Source organism: Chrysemys picta, chromosome 5 (assembly GCF_011386835.1).
Source record: "Chrysemys picta bellii isolate R12L10 chromosome 5, ASM1138683v2, whole genome shotgun sequence".
Classification (NCBI taxonomy): Eukaryota; Metazoa; Chordata; order Testudines; family Emydidae; genus Chrysemys; species Chrysemys picta.
In genome coordinates this window covers 32,187,097-32,208,797 of record NC_088795.1, presented here as the reverse complement: position 1 = coordinate 32,208,797, position 21,701 = coordinate 32,187,097, and the positions used below count along the sequence as shown (strand labels likewise).

Below are 21,701 nucleotides of genomic sequence, written 5' to 3'. Positions count from 1 at the left end.
GCTTCTACCTCTGGAAGGGCTCAAAATATTGGTCCTTAAATCCATGACATGTTTATGTTTAGAAAAGCTGGTTCAAGTTATTTATAAAGGTCTTATTGCTCCCTCTGAGTCCTGCACAGTTTAGCTATGGCACCTGATTTTACAGGCAAAGGGATATGAAAATATAGTCCCAATAATTTTTTTAACTCTCTAAAGTTTGCTGAAAGTATTATTTCTGTAACACGTGATAGACACAGAATACATGACTGGCACTGGTTTGAGAATACCTGAGTAGCGTGGCTATCCAAACTCATGCCAATAAAATCTTTACAACACACCTTACTATCATGTATTCCCTATATATGTGATAAATTCATTGAAACTGTGTTTTGGTTCAAGAAGAAAACATCCTGAGGAAAGCAGTGAAATCAGTAACCAAGACTCTTACCTATGCAGGTTCTACCGTCAGGCCCTAGCTGCAAGCCTGGAGAAGGACAGTGGCAGTGTACCTCTCCTTTCACGACATCACAGCCGTACTGACAGTTTGCCATTGAACAAGAAAGAGCATCTAGGGAGAAACAGTTGCACATTTAGACCAAATATAAGGACTCGGCATCATACAGGTAAGTCGCTGAAATCTTTGGAGCATTAAGGTCCAGTCCAGCTACCATGAAAGTCAGTGGAAAGACTCCTGCTGACTCTAATAGGAGTTGGGTTAAGCCCTTCAAAAGCAAACATATATGCTGTAAATTTGTGCTCCTCATTTCACAGATTGTATTTATAAGAGACATTCCGTCACAGAGTACAGGTTTTAGCTAGCTGTATTGTGGCACACAATTACCATTCTGAAAATAAACCCCAACATGTACTAAAAACCCTTCATGGATGGACTCGTTTAAAAATGCCAACTCCTGACTGCAGTGACACTGGTTTAACATCTTTAATTAAAGGTCATTGTCTCTCTCTCCTTCTCTGTTCATATACTCAAAATATCTACTTTTATGGGAGTAAGAAGGAACCTGATCTCTAGTAAGATCACAGGACAGTGGTACACTGTGGAGCCAGCAGGCATCTGTTGCTTTAACAATTTTACATTTATGTGGCCATAATATAACAGCATTGCACATGTCTTGCTGCTGAGAACACAGCAAGTGTCTATCCCCATAGGCAGATCAACAGTGATTTACACAGCTGAAGAACAATTTGGAAAAATGGGTAATACAACTAATAAAATCAAATTATTTATTCTTGTTTGGCTGAGTCTAATTTTACCAGATTGATGCACAATTTTCAGAACGAGGAGGCTTTTGCCTTGGGACTCATCCTTGTCCAGTAGATATTTACTGAGCACCTCAAGGGATTAAAAAACATTAACTGGAGTTTGAAAAAAAGAAAGCTAAGGAGTCTTGACGTACTAGAACATGATCCATCTGGCATAAGCATGTATCCATTCAGACAATAGCATTTGTAGCTACCGTAGGTATTCATGCATCGATGTTTGCATGGCCGAGGCTTTAATCCACACTCGTTTAGATCTGAAATTAATAGGGAGAGGAGAGAACAAGCAAACAAATTACACACACACAAAATGAGCATTTGAAGTTCTTCTAGTACTTTAAAAGTTGGGAAAAGATGGGGGAAGGGATGAGTCTTTCATATCCAGCCCAGCTCAACTATGATCAGATTTGGCTACCTGAGCACTGTTTGGTACCCTGAGTGAAGTAAATAATGTTGTTCAGTTCATTTACAAGTTAATCCACTCCCCTTTTTGTCCACATTACAAATTCCACTCAGAAATGGCACTAACTGGTGGTATTAGCATTAATTGGCAGTAACAGGAATTTCACCGGAGACGACATTGACCGAATGTGTATGGAGGCTGAACTACCATCTCACTTCTAGAGGTATTCCCTTTAGATTGCTTGAGGAACATTAGTGGGGCAGCATGGGAAAGCTGGCATTGCCATTGTTATAACAGTCTGGGGGAGAAATTTGGCACTTCATTATCTAGACCTGTCAGTCCAATACATTTTCTGAGTACTGTAAAAGTAAAATGGAAAAGGCTGGGTGGGGAGGAAGAAGCTAGGTATGTTTTTACCTAACTATTGAAGAAGGTATTTGGCATTGCTAATGTATGTGTTAAAGATTACCTGTGATTTTGGATTTCAGGTTTAAACTGGACTACACAAGGAACTAATGAATTACACATTATGAAAATGTTCAACCTACGATTGTAGCTTTAGCAAACAAAAAAATTGTAATGGAAAATAAATACTGAGCTATGAATGCCCACAAAATTCAAATTCAGTAAGAAAGCACGGATATGTTGGAGGTATGAGAGGGAGTACTGACTTAGTACAGAACTAATAGTGCACGGCCCACAATTTACATCTTAAAAGAATAAAAATAAAAAACCCTGTTATTCATAAACCCACTTACAAATCTAGTTGGTAAATTATTATGTAATTACAGGTTGAAATTGTGGCTTGTTACTGACCTGTAAATCTCTCTGATTTAAAGTACTGGACATTATGGGCCAGATCCTCAGTTAATGTGAAACGGTACAGTTCTGTTGAAGTCAATGTAGCTATGCTGCTGTATACCAGCTAAGCACTTGGTTACTCAGAATAGTCAGGTTGTTCATTGTCTTACTTAACCACACAATTTCACTTAAAACTTGTTAATTTATCGGAAGCAAAGTCCTAATGAAGACAAGGTTTACTTATCTGAGTAAGTATTGTAGGGTTAAGACCAATTTTGTTTCTGCTTAGAGTGGGTTGGCTACATAGGTAAGGTAAAAGTGTCTTTCTGGAATACATTTGGAAAGTGCAATCTTTGACAAATATTGGGAGAATAAATCTTAGGTTTGCCAGTGCTTAAAGGGGATGTGGATGAGGTAGACTGAAGTTTCAGGATCTTCATAAAATGGTGGATGAGGAGTAGTTGCATATTGCCTGTGGACTGCATGTTAAGGGCAGGAGACAAGATGTTGAGTCTTTGCTCCAAATCAGGAAGGTGGTTGGGAAGGATTGTGAAGAATCTGCTTTAGCTTAGCTACTTGGGGGTGCTAATTGTTTCTTTTTCTGGCACTTCTGCCAAAAGCAAAAAATATCAGAGTAAATTACATAGGAGATGGGTAAATATTTTACTGCTTCTTGTCTCTGGCTATGGGGATCATGATCTTGAGGTAAGAAGTCTAGCTATTGGTAGTCTGAGTAGATGGGATAGTGAAAGGGAATGATAATGAAAGGTCTATCAATGGCTATTAGCCAGGATGGGCAGGAATGGTGTCCCTAGCCTCTGTTTGCCAGAAGCTGGGAATGAGCGACAGGGGATGGATCACTTGATGATTCCCTGTTCTGTTCATTCCCGCTGGGGCACCTGGCACTGGCCCCTGTCAGAAGACAGGATACTGGGCTAGATGGACATTTGGACTAACCCAGTAGGGCCATTCTTATGTTATAATTGAATGGAAGAAGAACTTTGTGATTTTTTTTTTCCTAAAAAAGAAAACCACAGTGAAGCCTGAGGTGAAACAGTGCACTAAAACACCTATGGCTGGCCTATGTCAGCTGACTCAGGCTCAGGGGTTCAGGCTGCAGGCTATAAAATTGCCATGTAGACATTCAGGCTTGGGCTGGAGCCGGGGCTCTGGGACCCTCCCCCGTCACAGGGTTCCAGAGCCTGGGCTCCAGCCTGAACCCAAACATCTGCATAGCAATTTTATAGCCCTGCAGCCTAAGTGAGCTGACACAGGCCAATCATGGTGTTTTAGTGCAGTGTAGACATACAAATAAGAGGCACTGAGGGTATATGTATTTATATTGTAAACTCATACCTTCTTCAGGATTTGTTTGCACCAAGCACACGAAATACTAAATGATTATAAAAATAATATGACAAGTTCAGGGGTTTTTCACTATAAGTGGAAATAGGCTAAGGAAGGGAAGTATTAACACTAGACTTATAAGGGAAAATTTTCAAAAGTGCCTATGTGATTTAGGAGTGTAAGTCCTATTGAAAGTCCTTGGATTTAAGCTCCTAAGTCAACTAAGCATTTATGAAAATTTTATCCATAATGAAAAGTGTCTTTAAATCTTAATTATGGAGTCACTACCATTGAGCCATACTTTAATGATGTAACAACTGATTAATAAACTGAGTTTAAAATACATTGTTCTGCATAAATTGTAGATTACATTATGGCTCTTAAAATAAGTGGACTTCTCCACAGGGCTTTGAATATCCTGCCACCTGGTATAAAATATTTTTAGTACAGAATTGAAGGCCACGATGCTGAAGGATGGCCAGTTATCAGTAACACATTCTAAGAATAACCAGAATATATAAAGTAGATGCTGGAAAGTATATTAAGATACCATTCCACGTGTGCCTTATTTTTGTTTGGTTTCAGCCAAAACATACTTTGCTTATTTCTATTAACTTCACTAAGGCTGGGTCTACACTACCCGCCTGAATCAGCGGGTTAAAATCGACCTCTCGGGGATCGATTTATCGATCCCCGAATCGACACTCTTACTCCACCAGCGGAGGTGGGAGTAAGCGCCGTCGACGGGAAGCCGCAGAGGTCGATTTTGCCACCGTCCTCACAGCGGGGTAAGTCCGCTGCAATACGTCGAATTCAGCTACGCTATTCACGTAGCTGAATTTGCGTATCTTAAATCGACTCCCCCCTGTAGTGTAGATGTAGCCTAAGGGCTTGTCTGCATTTAAAAGGCTGCAGCTGTGTAGCTGCACTGATGCAGCTGTAGCATTTCAGTGAAGACATTACCTATGCCGACGGGAGGACTTCTCCTGTTGGCATAGTTACCCCACCTCCCCCTGAGGCAGTAGCTATGGCTACGGGAGAAGCCATCCCATTGACATAGCTCTGTCTACACTTTAAGTTGCTATAACCATTCGTATAACCATGTCACTCAGGGGTGTGGATTTTCTACATCCCTGAGCAACGCAGTTATACCAACGTAAGTTGCTACTGTAGACCAAGCCTTAATTCCACTTCTGCGTGTGAATGAAAGCAGTCCCAGGATTGGTTTTTGAATACAGCATGTTTATCAAGATCTAAATGGAAGCAAATACTTGGAAGATGCCTGGTCTTTAAACAAAGGCACAGATTTGTTTCAGTGGTAGCATGGCTGACATCCTAATGGTTCAACATCAAGGGAGAGCCAAAATAAGACCCTTCGTACAGCTCCATTAGATTTAAAAATGTTTTTCCCCTCTGCCTTTGCACTTTGCTATTGAGAGATAGTTTGTTGTTAATCCTTTAGTCTGAACTTTAGTCATGCTACAAAATCTCCCACTATTACATGGGAAGGAAAGTATTTGTCATCACCTTGATTACCTAACTGCAAAGCCAGTGCTTTCAAAATAGGCTAAAATGTTACAATGTGCTGCTCTGTGGGCTTACTAACAGATCTACTGTCCAATTGTATTTTCCCAGGTGTCGCATTTTCAACCCCTCTTTGCCAACACTACTATAGCTTCTTTCCCAATTTCAGTGAAGAAAGGTATATACTCTGTACACACACCATCTAATATTCAATTTCTTAGGTGAACGGTCACTGGGAGGTTTATTTGGTTCTTCAGAAAATCTTTTATTAACACAATGATGGTTCTCTTCATATAGCTCCACACTCAGACTATGTTCAACAGCATGTCCTTCTTAAAAGTTTATAGATATTTTGCATATGGGCAAGAGGAAAAATGGATCAGCCAGTATGCCTATGTATTGCATCCTTGTTCTCAGCTCAGAAACATTCCCGCTATTAGAGTTCTCCATCATCTTCAGATGCTTTATATTTTTGTTGTTTACATACGGTCATGTTATTCTTAAAACAGGTTCAGGCTAATGTTAGCAGTTAAAGGGTCATGTATAGCAACACACTGAATATACTGCAAACATATGGTGGTTTTAAGAAAGGTCAGGTTACTTATCTAGAGGTATCAATTTGGCATTTCAAACAATATCTGTAATGATAGCTCACTTAGAATAAATACTCCTTCATCAAAAGGGAAAAAAAAGGGAAAACAGCAGAATTTTCCTCTAAAAGATTGAAAGGTAAAAGGTTTTAAAATCAGAATGTTCCATAAATAATACTCGTAGGAAATCACTCCTCCTTTTGTTCCTTAAGAAACTTATAATGGAATTAAAAATACAAGGTGCATTAACATCAAATGAGGCGTTTAACAAGTCCCATTATGCTGCTGACTAAGACCTTCATTCATTATTCCAAACTAGACAATTTTACCATTAAACCACATAAATTCAAGTGCTGTAATTATACAGTCAATACAAAAATAGCATTCTGAGCTGCAAGTAATATACTGAAAAGTGCTAAATGTAAAAGCAGGTTGGGTATTGGAGGAGCTTGTGAAAGCAGGTCCAGAACATAAGCGCAGGCTGCTGAGCATAAATATTACATTTCAAAAGGAGAGAGTTGAAAAATGTAAATACAGTGGAAGGACAACTGGTGCTGTATGGTAAATCTGTGTGTGACTTGTTTAACTAGTGTAGGCAGGGCCGGTGGAAGGAAGATTCGCGCCCTAGGCGAAACTTGCACCTTGCGCGCCCCCCCCCCCCCAGCCCTGCAGCAGCTCCCCGCCCCCCCTCCACCCTGAGGCACCTCCCCGCGGCAGCTCCTCCCTGGCCCAGGGAGCCGTGCGGCAGCTCCTCCGCACCCTGAGGCTCCCCCCCGTGGCAACTCCCCACCCCCCGGCCCGGGGATCCATGCGGCAGCGCTGACCCAGGGGTTCCCCTGGGCTGCCGGCGGCGCGCTGACCCGAGGGAACCCCTGGGCTGCCTGCCGGTGGCTCAGACTCCCTCTCCCTCCCAGCGCAGCGGCCACTGTAAAAAAAAAAAAAATTGGGAGCACCGCTTTTTGGCACCCCCAAATCTTGGCACCCTAGGCAACCACCTAGTTGGCCTAAATGGTAGCACCAGCCCTGAGTGTAGGGGCACTGCTCTGAGGCATCATCTTGGATAAAGACTGATTTTCTGTATACAGGCATGTTTCTTTCCCCAAGATTATGCTGTACACTCTACTTAGTTTTCTTTAATTAGCCCCTTCACCTAGTTCAAACAAAGGCCTAGCATTCTTTTGTATAACATTCAAACTTTTCTTTCTACTTTTTAACTTGGACCATGCAACACGGAGGTCAAAAATTCACTATTGAATTTACTAGGATTAAGCTAGAAAAGGAAGCCACAGACCAGAAACAAAATAACATATTCAAGCCTTCATCACCTATACTTAAAAAAATAGATCAGTTTTCATTTTCAGTACATCATCAGTTTCACTTAAGAGAAAGAGAGAGAGCAGATTTGCACACCCTCAGACATGGTCGATTCAATCACACCATTTGTCTAATAGACAATACAATAATAGCCAAACTATGAAGTTAACAATGGTCTTTCTCTGAAACAAAGCTGGAAAATAAATCATACTGTTATCTTCACTTGAACCCGATAAACAATTTCCATTGCTCTTGGTTTACACCTGATCTACACTTAAAAGTTTTAACCCCGAGCACCATAGCTGTGCCAGTCTAACTCTCTGTGTATGGAGCTATGTCGACGAAAGAATGATTATGTTTGGGGACGTAGGATTCCTACATTGATAGAAAAACTCTTTCCATAAGTGTAGGTTGTGTCACACTAAGGAGTTATAGTAGCATAGCTACAGTGACCTAGCTATGCCGGTATAGAAAGGAATTTAGAAAAAGCAGTGCACATCCTGAAAGAACAAAGCAGAAAAGAGACAACAATAGGAAGTTAAAAGGATTATCAAAGTCTTTTCAGAATACAGGCATACAGCAATAACAGCATCAAAGAAGTGTAACTGCATATTTGCTTTGCATGCCAATGATACTGCAGGCCTGGCTTTCACATGGCAGCCATTAATTCATCATACTTCAGTACATTTGCAAGAACTTTTTATCGTATGAAGCCATGCAGGTGGAAGGAGCACACCACCTGAAATAAAGGACTTTCTCACCCCTTGAAGGCACATTTGTTGCATGATGATCCAGGGGGCGAAATAGAGGTGGTTCACTGTGCCGATCAGTTGGGCTTGTATACAGGTGCTCAGCTTCACCAAGGGGGAAAAGGCATAATAATAGTCAAAAGGCCAAATCCCTGTAATGATGTATTACTTTATTTTGTCAAAAACCATCAATGCAGACTCTACCAACTGCATTAAAAAAAAAAAAAAGAGACGTACATTATGTTTGTAAGCTGGTCCTGGAACAATAGCATTCAGAAAACCAGTTGTGGAACACATGCTAGTATATTTATTTATTTTTTATAGAAAATCATCCTTTGTCTACTGTAATACATCACCTTTCACAGAAAACACTGCAAACATTTTATATTGCTAACACAAATCTGTGAGGCTTTAATTACTTATGCTACATATCAATTCACTAAGTAGCAAATACATAACACGTCTTAGGCCAGGGAAACAGCTACCACTATAGAGCTAGTTGCAAATTTTTGAAGACTACGTTTTGCAAAAAATGCTGGTCATTTTACAACTAGCTTACAAAGCGGGTAAACTTTTTTAAAACTTTCAGCATTCCTTTTTTAACTATCTCCAGCTACCATCTATCTCAAACGCTGACCCAAACTGCAAAATGAGGTTGAAAAACCAAAACTGAAGTGTGAAGGTCACAAATTAAGATTTTTACACAATGGGGAGCACTCTGTTACTGCTAGTACAAGGGTATTGCAATTTAGCTACCAACTCAATTTAACTTCCTAACATACACTCATACAAAGGTGCCAGGCAACTGTAATTTAGTGCTGATGAACTAAAGCAGGAGTTAAAGGTTATACTCCAATGCTCCTGGGAAGAGTGATTGACTTTCAGATGTAACCAGTCAGTTGAAGTTCAGCATCTCATTATGAGAAACCAGGTGATCCTTTACTTGGTTCACAAGAGGTAAGAGGGTTCTGAATAGATTAAATATAATGTCTAATAACAGCAGTAACACCTTGTATTCATATAGTTACTTTCATCCAGACAAATCCAAAAGTGGTTTATACCCTGGAGATATATATATTTTCCCTGGAGATGAGTGCCTCAGACCATCTATGCCAGCAACAATACACAATAATACTTTTATTGTAGGACGGGAATTGACACACCATCAATGGAAACACAAGGGGAATTGTTTTATTCAGGCAGAACGCTGTCACTCAAATTGCAATCTGATTAGGACACTGTGTTAAAGATCCTAATCTTGTGATTTGAAAAATGCTGTGAACAGAACTTCAGTTTACAATTCAACCAGAAGACATCGAGTAGGATTTTCTTAAGTGCCTAAGTGATTTAGGAGGACAATGGGACTTGTGCTTTTAAGTTACTTAGGCACTTTTGACAACCCTACGCCTCATTTCCAGTAACAGTGTGTCGCTGGAACACTGGCTCAATACTGACTAAGAGACAAGAGGGCCACCCTCCAAGCCATCTGCCATACTTCATCTAGCACCCTGGGTTTCTGGGAGGTTTCTCAGGTCCAAAGCTGTTTTAGCTCAGGACATCAGAGCCTGAGGTGGTCTGTGTACCATACATATGATACTGTAAAGCTAATATATGTTACTGTGCATCTAAAACTGTACTGAGCACTCTAGGTAAAGCTCTAAAGTGACCAAGACAGCATACTCAGAATAGTAAAATCACAGCATGCCATCCTTATGAGTGTTGGACCAGAGTGAAAAGTAAAGAAGACACTAAAGAGGGGAAATAAGAGCAGAAATAAGGGGCGGGAGAACAACACACAGCATTTATAAATTTAATTTATATAGCACAGAAATAAATGTTCTGTGCTATATAAATCACTCTGCATTTTTGGAGATCAGTTACACCAATGGAAGATTCTTAAAACTTCAGCTATAGTAATTTAGCAAGAAGGGAATAACATTGTTTTCAGCTTTTAATTATGAATTGTGTGGGGTGTTCTAGGTAGTTTTGGGTTAACAACACTGCAGGAGAGAATATTTCAATTAAAAACATGTCCATTAAATTTTTTAAGTAAAATAAAAACTATTTCATTATCAAAACTTAAGCTTGGTACCTAAATTCCCTCACTACCTCTGTAAAGGGCCAGGTGCTACACCTTATGGACCTGATTCAGTAAAGCACATAAATATGTGCTTAACTTTAAGGAGTTTGTGACAGAAAACACTCCTGTATTCACACCCTGTACACTGTTCTAATAATCTTCATACAAAGTATGCCTTGTAAGATGTCATTTGAAAACTCATAATTTGCTGGTCAGTATTGTCCTGGTAAAATATGTAGGGCAACATTGTATGTGAAATTATAAGATTTCCCTGTATGATGTCAGGTCTGTGTCCTGAACAAAGGAATTTGTGCTCTGCCCATTTTGTATTTAAGCAGTAAACAGAGTCAACAAGCGTAAAGGGAAGAAAAAGGAAATTCAGACAGGTGCAAAACCCAGAAGGGAATATCCTTCCACATAGATTCTTTGGCTCTTCGTTCTCAACTAGAAATATTTTTCAAGCAGGGGACTGAAACTATTAAAAGGAGGGACAAACAACCCACGCACCCCTATCTCTTTCTCTCTGTCCATCACATTCACTGCACCTGAAAAGACAAAGCAATGGTTGGACTCTGGGGAAAAGGTCTTGACCTGAAAGTTTGGTCAGTAATCTGCTATGGTGACACACTTTGCTTGAATCTAATATAGTTCATTAAGTTAGGCACCAGTAAGCATGTTATCTTTATTTTTCATGTAACCATTTCTGACTTTAATGTCTTATTACTTGTACTCACTTAAAATCTTTCTTTGTAGTTAATAAACCTTTTTTATTGTTTTATTTAATCAACTGTGTTCAAGATGAAGTGTCTGAGTAACTCCATTTAGGGCAACAAGTTGTGTGCATATTATTCCCTTAAAGGAATAATGGACTCAGTATATTGCACTGTCCACGAGAGGGTTGAGCAGTAAGGACATACGTTTCTGGGGGGAAATCTGAGATTGGGAGTGCATTGGGGTAACCCTGTGGTGGTTTTTAAGGCTGATGAGAGCCAAGGTGTGGCTGGCTGGTTGGCTGCAGCAGACACACAGACATAGCTGCGAGTGTGTTCATGCTGGAGACGGTTTGTCAGCAGCAAGGCATTTTAAAGGATACCCCTGGTTACAGGACAGGGGTGAGACAGCTTCTCATCAGTCTGGATTGTACCCTGTATGTCACAGTGGTGCTAAATCCTATTAACTTCAATTCAATTTACTCACATACTTAAATGCTTTCCTGAACTGAGGCCTTTACCTGTGAATTTTATTTATTTATTTATTTTAAAATGGAGATACCCCATCTCCTAGAACTGGAAGGGACCTTGAAAGGTCATCGAGTCCAGCCCCCTGCCGTCACTAGCAGGACCAAGTACTGATTTTGCCCCAGATCCCTAAGTGGCCCCCTCAAGGATTGAACTCACAACCCTGGATTTAGCAGGCCAATGCCCCCCAGGAGTGTCAACTGAAATCACACAATGACTGCAGGACTTTAGAGAGATGGCCTCAAAATTTGGAAATTATAGATATTTAAAACATCTTAAAAATAGGGCAAGTTAGGTTGGAGAGAGAGAGTTCTATTCTACTTTTAATAGGTGTTGTCTAAATTGCTTCTCCTGCTTCAAAACACTAGTGATGCCAGTGACTCTGCATATTCAGATCACAGCATCAGAATAGTGTGGACGTAGTCTTGTAGACATCAAGGAAACACTTTAATTGGATTATATATTTAATAAGTTTATGTTAATGGATTTAATAAGTAGCTTTGAAGCAGCTTGACTCAGCCCTGATAGAGTGAAATAACCTTGCATCCAGTATCCCTGAGGTGGCAACAGTTCAGTAAACGTTTATTTTGTTTATGAAGCCTTGTCCATTTTGAGGAAGCATAAGCATGGGGTGTATGGGTGGGAAATACTTTTGTATTTTTGTATTTTTGTAAGTCAAAGCACAATGTTATGACCAGGAAGACAACAGGTGACAACAGTCAAGAGGCCACTGAAGAGTTTCGTCTGTTCACCTAAATACAAAGGGGTGAAATCATCTTGATAGAGTTTTCACCTCATCGTATTCCCTCAATGTTGCTCATTGTGGAAAAGCACAAACTTGTGGATGTAACTAAGAAACAGTACCCTAAACGGAGAACCCCAAAAGTGGACCAAGATTCATACTGACATCACCTAATCAGAATTGGACAATGCAGATCCCCTGATTCAGTCAGAAGGTCACAACAGGAAGTCCAGTGGGACAATACTAGCATGCGTTTCACCCATAAAAGACCAGGTAAACAAGGAAAAAGTGTGCTATTCTTGAGATTACCACAACACCGCTACTATGTCTTATATTCATACTTTCCCTTCCAAGGAAAACAGAGACAAAGACATTGTTGACTAGCCAGCTAACCTAAGAATGATGTCCGCTAGCATGATGGTACCTGAGCCAGAAGTCATTGCCTGTTCCCCAAACTGCAGTTTCTAACTGACTCTGAAGCTTCAAAGACGTATAAGCTAAAGAGTACACACTTAAGGCACATCTTCACTGGCAACAGCGCTTTAACGTGGCTTGTTTAGTCACAGCACAGTGCTGAGAAAGAGCTCTCCCAGCACTCTAAAAAAACCCACCTCCACGAGGGGAATAGCTACCAGTGCTGGGAGTGTGGTTCCCAGCACTGGTGCACTGTCTACACTAGCACTTTAAAGCGCTGAAACTTGCAGCGCTCAGGGGAGTGTTTTTTCACACCCCTGAGCGAGAAAGTTGCAGCGCTGTAAAGTGCCAGTGTCGACAAGCCCTTATTTTTCTATGTAACCTTATTATTTCTGTCTCCTTAACAGGACATTTGAACATATGTGCGGGATGCCTGCCAGGAAAAAAATACTGTCCTAGTCTTTTTAGGTAGAGGTGTGTGTGTGGGGCTGTGACATTTTGTACCTCGGGGGAGCACTCTGCAGCCCCCATATTCCTCATTTATATAGGATTGTGATCTTGCATATAAAGCCGGCCCTGTGAGGTATGAGGGGAAAGGTTATGATCTGCTGAAAGTCATTTTTCTATCCATATATGTATATAATTAATGCATATGAAGTTATGAGAATTGTGTTGTATGGTTGTCACTAAAACACGCTGGCAGTTGGGGAATCAGCCAGATATTAGCCCCCCAGAGACAACAGCAAGGAAAGTTACCAATGCCCAGGTGGGGTGTCAAACAACCCACCTACAGCCATTGTCCAGCAAGGGAGCTACAATGCAATGACTCACCTGCATGAGGCCACGCCAGGGGAATTGTTCAACCTTGCCTGGGGACTCAGCAGTGCCCACGAGACATGCCTGGACTTGTGTTCTGTTTTATACAATAAGTCCCATGTGTTTGTAGAACACAGGGGCCCCATGCTTGGCCTTTTTCCTGCCCCCACCTATGCTGCAAGCAACAAAGACACTGAGAAGAAGACTGAAGACCCCAACAGAGGAGACTGGCTCAGATTTAAGGGACAAAATCTGTATATTAAGGACTGCAATATCCAGTGGGGTGAGAAAAACTGCTTAGTCTAGTTGTTGCCCTGTCTAATAGGGTTGAGAGTTTAGACTGCGTGCTTATATTTTATTTCCTTTGTTAACTGACCCTGACTTTTTGCCTAACATTTATAGTCACTTAAAAGCTATCTTTTGTAGTCAATAAATTTGTTTAACTGTTTATCTTTACCAGGGGGCTTGCCTGTAGTGTGTGGTAAATCTGCTCAGGTTTTGCAAAGGCTGGTGTAGATCCACTTTCCATCGATGAACCAATTAATACATTTGCACTGCTCATCTTGAGCAGTGCAAGATGCTAATTCCTGAAGTACCATGCTGGGAGCTGGGGGGATTTGTCTGGTTCCTTTCTCTGTATGATTAATGAGCGGCTCTGGGAGCATTCATGCAATCTAGCGGGTATGGGGCTCCACATGCAGCTGTGCTGAGAGATAACAGCACCTGCAGGGGTTTGCTGCTGGTCACTAGCAAGGCATTGTGAGAGACAGCCCAGGCTGGAGAGAGTTCAGGGCGGCACAGTGGTCCCGCAGTCTCAGACTGCACCCCAGGGATCCTGTCACAGAGGCCATTAGGGTGATCAGATAGCAAGTGTGAAAAATCAGGACAGGGCGTGGGGAGTAATAGGTGCCTATATAAGAAAAAGCCCCCAAAAAATCAGGATTGTCCCTATAAAATCGGGACATCTGGTCACCCTAGAGGCCATTAATAATAATAGCATATGTGTTTTAACCCATAGCGTATGGTACCATTGGGTATTGATTAACCTTGGTTGGAAGCAAATCTCATCCTAGATTTCTAGGAGTTATTTGGGATACATAAAGATTTAATCCTTAACCTAGTCTTTCCACAAGGGAAAGTATAAACTGCTACATAAATGCATAGGGGTAGAAAGATTAAAAAAGTAATTTAATCATGTGTGTTGTGTCAGCTTTGTGATTTGATTATTGGTTGTGCCAATGCAATAACTTGGCCAGTTCTTCTTCTTAAATTGTTCTCTTAGTAGTTAATCAGTTTAACTTTGTATTATTGTTAACTTCTTGATTTGACTATTTACATTATAATATCAATATTAATCATATTGTTTACAACTTTAAAGAAATTATCTAACTTTGCACTAACACACCAAATTGGTTTTCTCTGATCAACTGGTGATGAGGTATAAAGCAGCCTAAATTAAAGGGACTTTAATTAAATACCCATAGACCACTGGATTCAAGTGCTAAGAAAACCCTTATCATTACATGTTACATCTGTAAAAGACCTAGGAGATGAAGTCCATTATTCTGCAAGTGCAGGATATATAGTACATTCCCTTTATGAATACTATATAGGTATACTCAGTTAATTGTTTATAAATAAGCAGAAATTGAAGTGTCTATGCATAACATTATTTAATATTTTAGGATAAAAATTATTCTGTAGTCTCTTGTGCAGGCTTTTTTTTTAATTATTATTTAATTGAAAGATTTGCTTTCTTACCTTGGTTGCAGGTTTTTCCAGTATACCCTGGGAGACATTTGCATTTGTTTGGTCCAATACATTCACCATGTTTGCATCTAGGCTGACATATAGCTGCAAATAAAACAACATATATTATTGTTCTGATCTAATCAACAATAATATATTACTTTAATGAAAGCAGCACAAATACTACTAATACTTAGCCCTTGTACATCACTTCCCATTTAACACTACAGTGCACACAAAGGATATTTTCAACAATAAAAACAAACACACATCAGGAGACTGATTGATAATGAGCATTATGTTCAGGGGTTATGGGATAAAATGTTCAATTTTTTGGATATTCCAGATTATGTAGTATCTGACCAGCAAATGGACTCATGGCCTTCCTGATGTACTTTGTGATGCACGCCATTCAGTTTGTTATTAGAATATGCCCGAACTGAACAGGAAGTTGGAGTGTCAACATCAATTAGTTATCAGTTCAGTAACAGACAAGCAACAGTGCAGTTCCAAGTGTCCACAGATTTTTTCCCCCCTCTGAGTTGTTTAGACAGTGGTGTTTCTTTATCCTGACACTCAAAAAAAGGCTCTATGTCACCATGACTTTCCCTATTCAGAGGAGAATTGAATGAGGCTCCCTCCAGAGTTTGTTGGCCAGAAGGATACAGGATGGTCTTTTACAGAGGTGATTTGTCTCTCGGGTCATTGCTTCCAGAAGGTGGATCCGTGAAGGGAAGGATCACTGGTGCAATCCCAAGTGCTTTACTCATGTGAGTAATCTTTACATACACAAGTTCCATTTAGTTCAATGATACTACTTGGCTAAGCAGCTGTAGCAGAACCAGGCCCAAGCTTGTAATCTGTCATTCAGATATCTCTTGTGCACTGCCACTATTACAGCAAGCTGGCACAATTTAAATATTTAAACAGTATTTTGAAAGACCTTGTTAGACACCAAAAAAAACCAAAGGGGGGGTGGGGCGTTGTTCACTGTATCTCCTTACAGCTCATTAAAAGCAGCACTATTGCTGCTGCACATAAGCCTGATTGTTAAACTTGAGCTTTGAACACATTCAAATTAATGATGAGTGCACTAAAGGGGAGCAAATTGGGGGTGGGGGATGGAACACTGGGACAGCCACTGGAACAAGAAGTCACTGGGACCAGCAGGAGACTGGGAACTGTGAGGGATGGGGGTAAAACTGAGAAAAGAATTAGAGTGGGTGGAGCAGAGATTAAGATGAGGGCAGACCAGAGGAGCCAGGGACAGAAGGAATAGGGCTTGGGGTGAACGGGAGCAGATGGGTTTGTAACCAGAGAGAACACTCCCCACAGAACTCAGAATAGAACCCAGGATTCCCAGTCTCAGCATTCTGCTACAATCAGCAAATAGCAGTGCAACCCACTGGCAAAGTGTGAGCTTCATCTCCCGTTTGTGGCTGGCCCACATACAGATAGACAACCTATTAATGTTATCCGTCACTCTGTTAGTTCAAGTGGCAGAGGTCCATATGATGGATCTAAAAGGTTCCAACCCTGCTGATGAATCATGTGGATATCAATGTGATTCCACATGATGGCATTTCTGTTTTTTCAGTTTGCTTTTTAAAAAAAACCTAGGAAATTCCATACAAAACTCCTTAAAAGAACATTAAGATTGTAAAGACAAGTGCTGAAAAGTCAGGAAATGCCACAATTAAGCATGAGCAACCTTAATAAAGCCCACTGGTGTATATGCATTGTGATACAATCTTTAATTACACAACTTCATGCTGTTTTATCCACATGATTTCTGCCTCATTCGTGTACAGGATGGACAGTGCTCAGCGAATGAATCAGAATTGTGTAGTGAATGAGGCTATTGTCTGTACTTCACTTTCCCATATGTTGCAGAAGTAGGAAGGTGATTAGTGAACAAGGCAGGGGATTGCGTAAAGAGAAATGAGGATCTCATCGTTAAGGCAACCGAATGCCACCCTGGAGAACTGGATTCTATCTCTGCCTCTGCCACAAAGTTCCTGTGTGATGCTAGAAAAGTCATTTAAACCAAACATCTCACAAATGGCCATTAAGTCTGTGTTCCTCATTTTCCAGGTGCCCAATTTAAGACCCTGAGGTCAGATTTGCAGAAACGCTGAGCACTGAAGTTAACAGGAACTGTGTTTTCAACATATAATGCGCTATAAAATGCTAAGTTTTCTGAAAAATCAGGCTATAAGCATCTCAGATTGTGGTTCCAAAATTATCGTACACTTTCAACATAAATGTCTGTGACTCAGTTATCCATCTGTAAAATGGTAATAATGATCCAACCTTACTTCACGAGGGTGATGTAAAGATGAATTCATTAGTGTTTGTGAAGTACTCACATACTGTGATGACAAGCTACACTGAGAAGTCCGTGTGGAAGTTAATAATTCTGTATTCAGTGAAGGATTAGGATGGTTTACAGTAAATAAGGAAATGAAATACTAAAATGAAATATTGAACAGATGCTTATTGAGTAAAAAGCATCTAATCCTGTGCAATGACTAAGTAGGGGTGCAATGGAAAAATAGTATGCAATCATGTAATTAAAGTTTGTATCATAATGCATATATATATATATGCGCGCGCGCGCACACACACACACACCCACCCACCAGGGAGCTGAAGTAAGAGCTTTTGAGAGCTTGACTTTGCAACCTTACTGATGTTCTTTTCATGTATTTTTGTATGCAATTACATGCACACATCTATACACATGTGCACATTTTGTTTCAAGAGAAAGGAAATTTCGCAAAGTTTTAGTCACTCAAAATTTTAAAATATTATTCTGAATGTTGGACGACAGTCAAACAGCACAGAACACCAGTGAGAGGGTACTGTGCAAAGGTGGTTTAAAGCTCACCTTTGCACTTCTGTGAAGCACATTTCCCCAGTGTTTAAACCAGCCTTTAATAGGTCACAGGGCCCAAAAAGACCACTGAGAATTGGTCAGCCACGCTGCCTTTTTCCTTTAACACCCCAGCAGGGAAGGTGTATGCTATTTTAAAAAATGCTATACACCAAAGGGTCACTGTTACACTGAGATGATGATATTCCTGGGATGATGATGCCAGATTTGTAACCAGATTGTACTGTCAGTCCAGTGCAAAGCAGCTGCATGACACCAGAGAACCCAGACCCAGTATGTTTACAGCCATTATTAAGCATGAATATAAAACATTAAATAACCTCTCAGCTATTTAAACCTAGCAGCAATAACCCTAAATGACAGTTTCATAGCATTAGTGTACAAATTTTAGAAGGTGAGGAAGGGAGAGTGGTTAATTTACAATTATACCTTTATTTAAAAAAATATATTTTGCCACAGTGGGTGATGTGAACTTTATGGATTTTCTTAAACACTGAGTATTTTTCATATTCCTCAATGCATATTTGTTCTAGAGAGAGTTAGTCTGCATGAGGAGAGCTCAGGGCAGAATGCATGTACATGAGGTTCCTTTTAAGGCCCAATTTCTGCCCTCTGATACATACCAGGTTACTGAGGCTTTCAGGATAATTTATGCAAAGGAGATAATTAAAATCAGTTCTCTCATTATATGTATTACCCTATGTGCAATTCTGCCTTTAGTGAAGGCACCCAGGGAAAAACTTCATGTGCCTACAAGGGGATGTGGATCGCTGTAGATGGGAATCACAGAAAACAGGAATCAAGCAAGCGGCTCCTATTTTATCCTCTGTAACTAAAAACATAGTCACAGTAAATTTTCCAAGTACACCTCTACCCCGATATAATGCAACCCAATGTAACACGGGTTCTCATATAGTGCGGTAACCCCGGGGCTCCGGCGGCGCTTTAAAGGGCCCGGGGCTCCGGCTGCTGCGGGTAGCCCCGGGCCCTTTAAATCACCACTGGAGCCCTGCTGCTGCTACCCCCGGGGCTCCAGCAGCGGGGCTCAGGCGGCGATTAAAGGGCCCGGGCTCCCCGCAGCAGCTGGAGCCCAGGGCTCTTTAAATCACCACTGGAGCCCTGCGGCTGCTACCCCGATATAAAGGGATTTTTGGCTCCCAAGGACCGCATTATATCGGGGTAGAGGTGTATATTAATCTGCCAAAGGAATGTATAGCTTGGCACCTCCTCAAGGAGAGGGATAAGAGAATGAAGAAAACGCTGGATGGATCTCCAGAAGTAGTTTCTTCCAAATTCATCCCTCTGTGAGTGGATGGTAAGATTCCCAGCCACAGGAGAAGTGGGATTTCAACTTTACAAACTAGTTGTGGGGCGAGGAAGCATTTCATATTATCAATATACAATACTAGCTCAGTTGTTGTGTAAATGAATGTATTTAATTTGTTGATTTCAAAGTAACTACTTTTGGAGTAAGTTGCTACTTGTTGTGAGCAAAGGAATCAATAAGTGGCCACTAGTTTATAGTCAGTCTGGGTCCCCACGAGCACCACCACCTCTTTCTTCAAACCTATCTTGAGTGGGAAATTTCATTTAAAAAATAAAACTTGAAGTGGGCTAAAAAGCAAGTGTGTAGAATGACTCTTTGTTACTGCATACATCTCAGTCATTTCCATTTAGATCACTTACAAATACAAGTGTTTAATACTGCCAACCCTGCTGAAACAGTAATAATTGCAGAACATGAAGTTATGTTCTGTTTGGTTCTTGCATCATCAACAATCTTGCCAGCTAAATTCTGATTCCACAGATGGAGAGTAAATATGGAACACCAAGAGATCACTATTACATCGACATTTTTCTGAACCTAACCATGCTTTAATTAAAACAAATGTGAAACAACACTAATAAAAATGCACAAGTAATTAAAAAACTGCAACAGCAAAGCAATGATACTATGGAAAGAAACAGGGAAAAAATAGGTCTATGAATTTATTTTTACTGTCACAGGATCCACTTCATGCGAATATGATTATTTTTAGATTGCTAAGAATCATTACAACTCTGGAAAACATTTTACAGCTCAAACAATTCAAAGAGGAGCCTGCGCCAAGCATTTTTTTGTTATAATGTCTTTTTTATTATCAAAACACACTGCCTTTAACTCCTTAAAAAGTGAAATCTGTTCCCTTACTGAAAGTACTTATTCCAGTGCCATGATATTTTGGTGAATATTTATTATGTACTGACAAGTTTAGCACTGTACAAGACACAAAATGCAGACAGTGCCTGCCCTGACGAGTTTGCAGTCTGAGCAAAATGGACACAAAGTAGACAAGAAACCAGAGGATGGTATAACTGGGATGTTATATTTTTATAATTTATTGATTCCATATGTTTCAATTGATTTTGTAGAATATTAATGCCATTTAGAATTTGCCAAGTAATGAACTAGAGTCAGTTGTTATTTTAATAACCCCAACAGTAACTTGCATTATAAAGTTGAACATATTAAAGACCTTAGTTAATAGAAATTTGTAACACAGACCCCACAAATCTAACTTTCTAGCTTCCACCCTAGACCAAGCTATTGAACAGAAAAAAATATTTAGTATTAGCTCTCTCAGAGACAATGCAAACAAATCTCTGACCAGCCAAAGATCTTTCCCATTTCATAGACTAAGTTCAGAAGGGACCATTGTGATCATCTAGTCTGAACCCCTGCACATCGCAGGCCACAGAACTTCATCCACCCACTCCTGTAATAAACCCCTGACCTCTAGCTGAGTTACTGAAGTCCTCTAATCATGGTTTAAAAACTTCAAGTTACAGAGAATTTAACATTTAGACCTGCAAGTGACCTGTGCCCCATGCTACAGAGGAAGGCAACCTCCCGCACCCCCAGGGTCTCAGCTAATCTGACCTGGGGGGAAATTCATTCCCAACCACAAATATGGCAATCAGTTAGATGACCCAGAGCACAGGGGTAAGACCCACAAGGCAGATACCTGGGGAAGAATTCTCTTTAGTAACTCAGAGCCCTCCCCATCTAGTGTCGTGTCTCTGGCCATTGGGGATTTTTGCTACTGGCAGCTGCTGATGGGCCACATGCTATCGTACGCAGTCCCATCATAGCATCCCCTCCATAAACTTATCAAGCTCGGTCTTGAAGACAGTTAGGTTTTTGAGCCCACTGCTCCCCTTGGAAGGCTGTTTCACAACTTCACTCCTCTAATGATTGGAAACCATCTAATTTCAAGCCTAAACTTGTTAATGACCAGTTTATATCCATTTGTTCTTGTGTCCACATTGGTGAGTAACTTAAATAACTCCTCTCCCTCTCGTATTTATCCCTCTGATGTATTTATAGAGGGCAATCATATCTCCCCTCATCCTTCTTTTGGTTAGACTAAACAAGCCACGCTCTTTGAGTCTCCTCTCATAAGGCAGGTTCTCCATTCCTCGAATCATCTTAGCAGCCTTTCTTTGCACCTGTTCCAGTTTGAATTAATCTTTCTTAAACATGCGAGACCAGAACTGCACACAGTAATCCAGAGGAGGTCTCATCAGTGCCTTGTGTAATGGTACTAACACTTCCCTGTCTCTACTGGAAACACCTTGCCTGATGCATCCTAGGACTGCAATAGCCTTTTTCACGGCAGCACCACATTGACGGCTCATAGTCATCCTGTGATCAACCAATAACCCCAGGTCTTTCTCCTCCTCTGTAGCTTCTAACTGATAAGTCCTCAGCTCATAGCAAAAATTCTTGTTGCTAATCCCT

The 21,701-nt window shown here is 40.6% G+C and overlaps 1 protein-coding gene and 1 long non-coding RNA gene across 5 annotated transcripts in view; one reads left to right on the top strand and one right to left on the bottom strand.

The window, feature by feature from the left end:
* The window catches only part of NPNT (nephronectin), a 97,338-nt gene that overhangs the window by 34,909 nt on the left and 40,728 nt on the right, over positions 1–21,701 (bottom strand). For 2 of the 4 annotated variants that reach the window (XM_008170120.4, XM_008170121.4), the window contains 4 exons: positions 15,037–15,129; positions 7,998–8,090; positions 1,395–1,514; positions 428–547 (listed from right to left, as the gene is read on the bottom strand). In XM_008170120.4, coding sequence (XP_008168342.2) covers positions 428–547; positions 1,395–1,514; positions 7,998–8,090; positions 15,037–15,129 — 426 coding nt within the window. The remainder of the gene's footprint in view (positions 1–427; positions 548–1,394; positions 1,515–7,997; positions 8,091–15,036; positions 15,130–21,701) is intronic. The other 2 variants (XM_008170122.4, XM_008170123.4) reach the window with 1 other exon arrangement.
* Positions 469–21,701, top strand: part of LOC122174665 (uncharacterized) — a 76,926-nt gene continuing 55,693 nt past the window's right edge. Inside the window, exon 1 of the long non-coding RNA XR_006176771.2 lies at positions 469–602. This is a non-coding gene — a long non-coding RNA (uncharacterized LOC122174665). The remainder of the gene's footprint in view (positions 603–21,701) is intronic.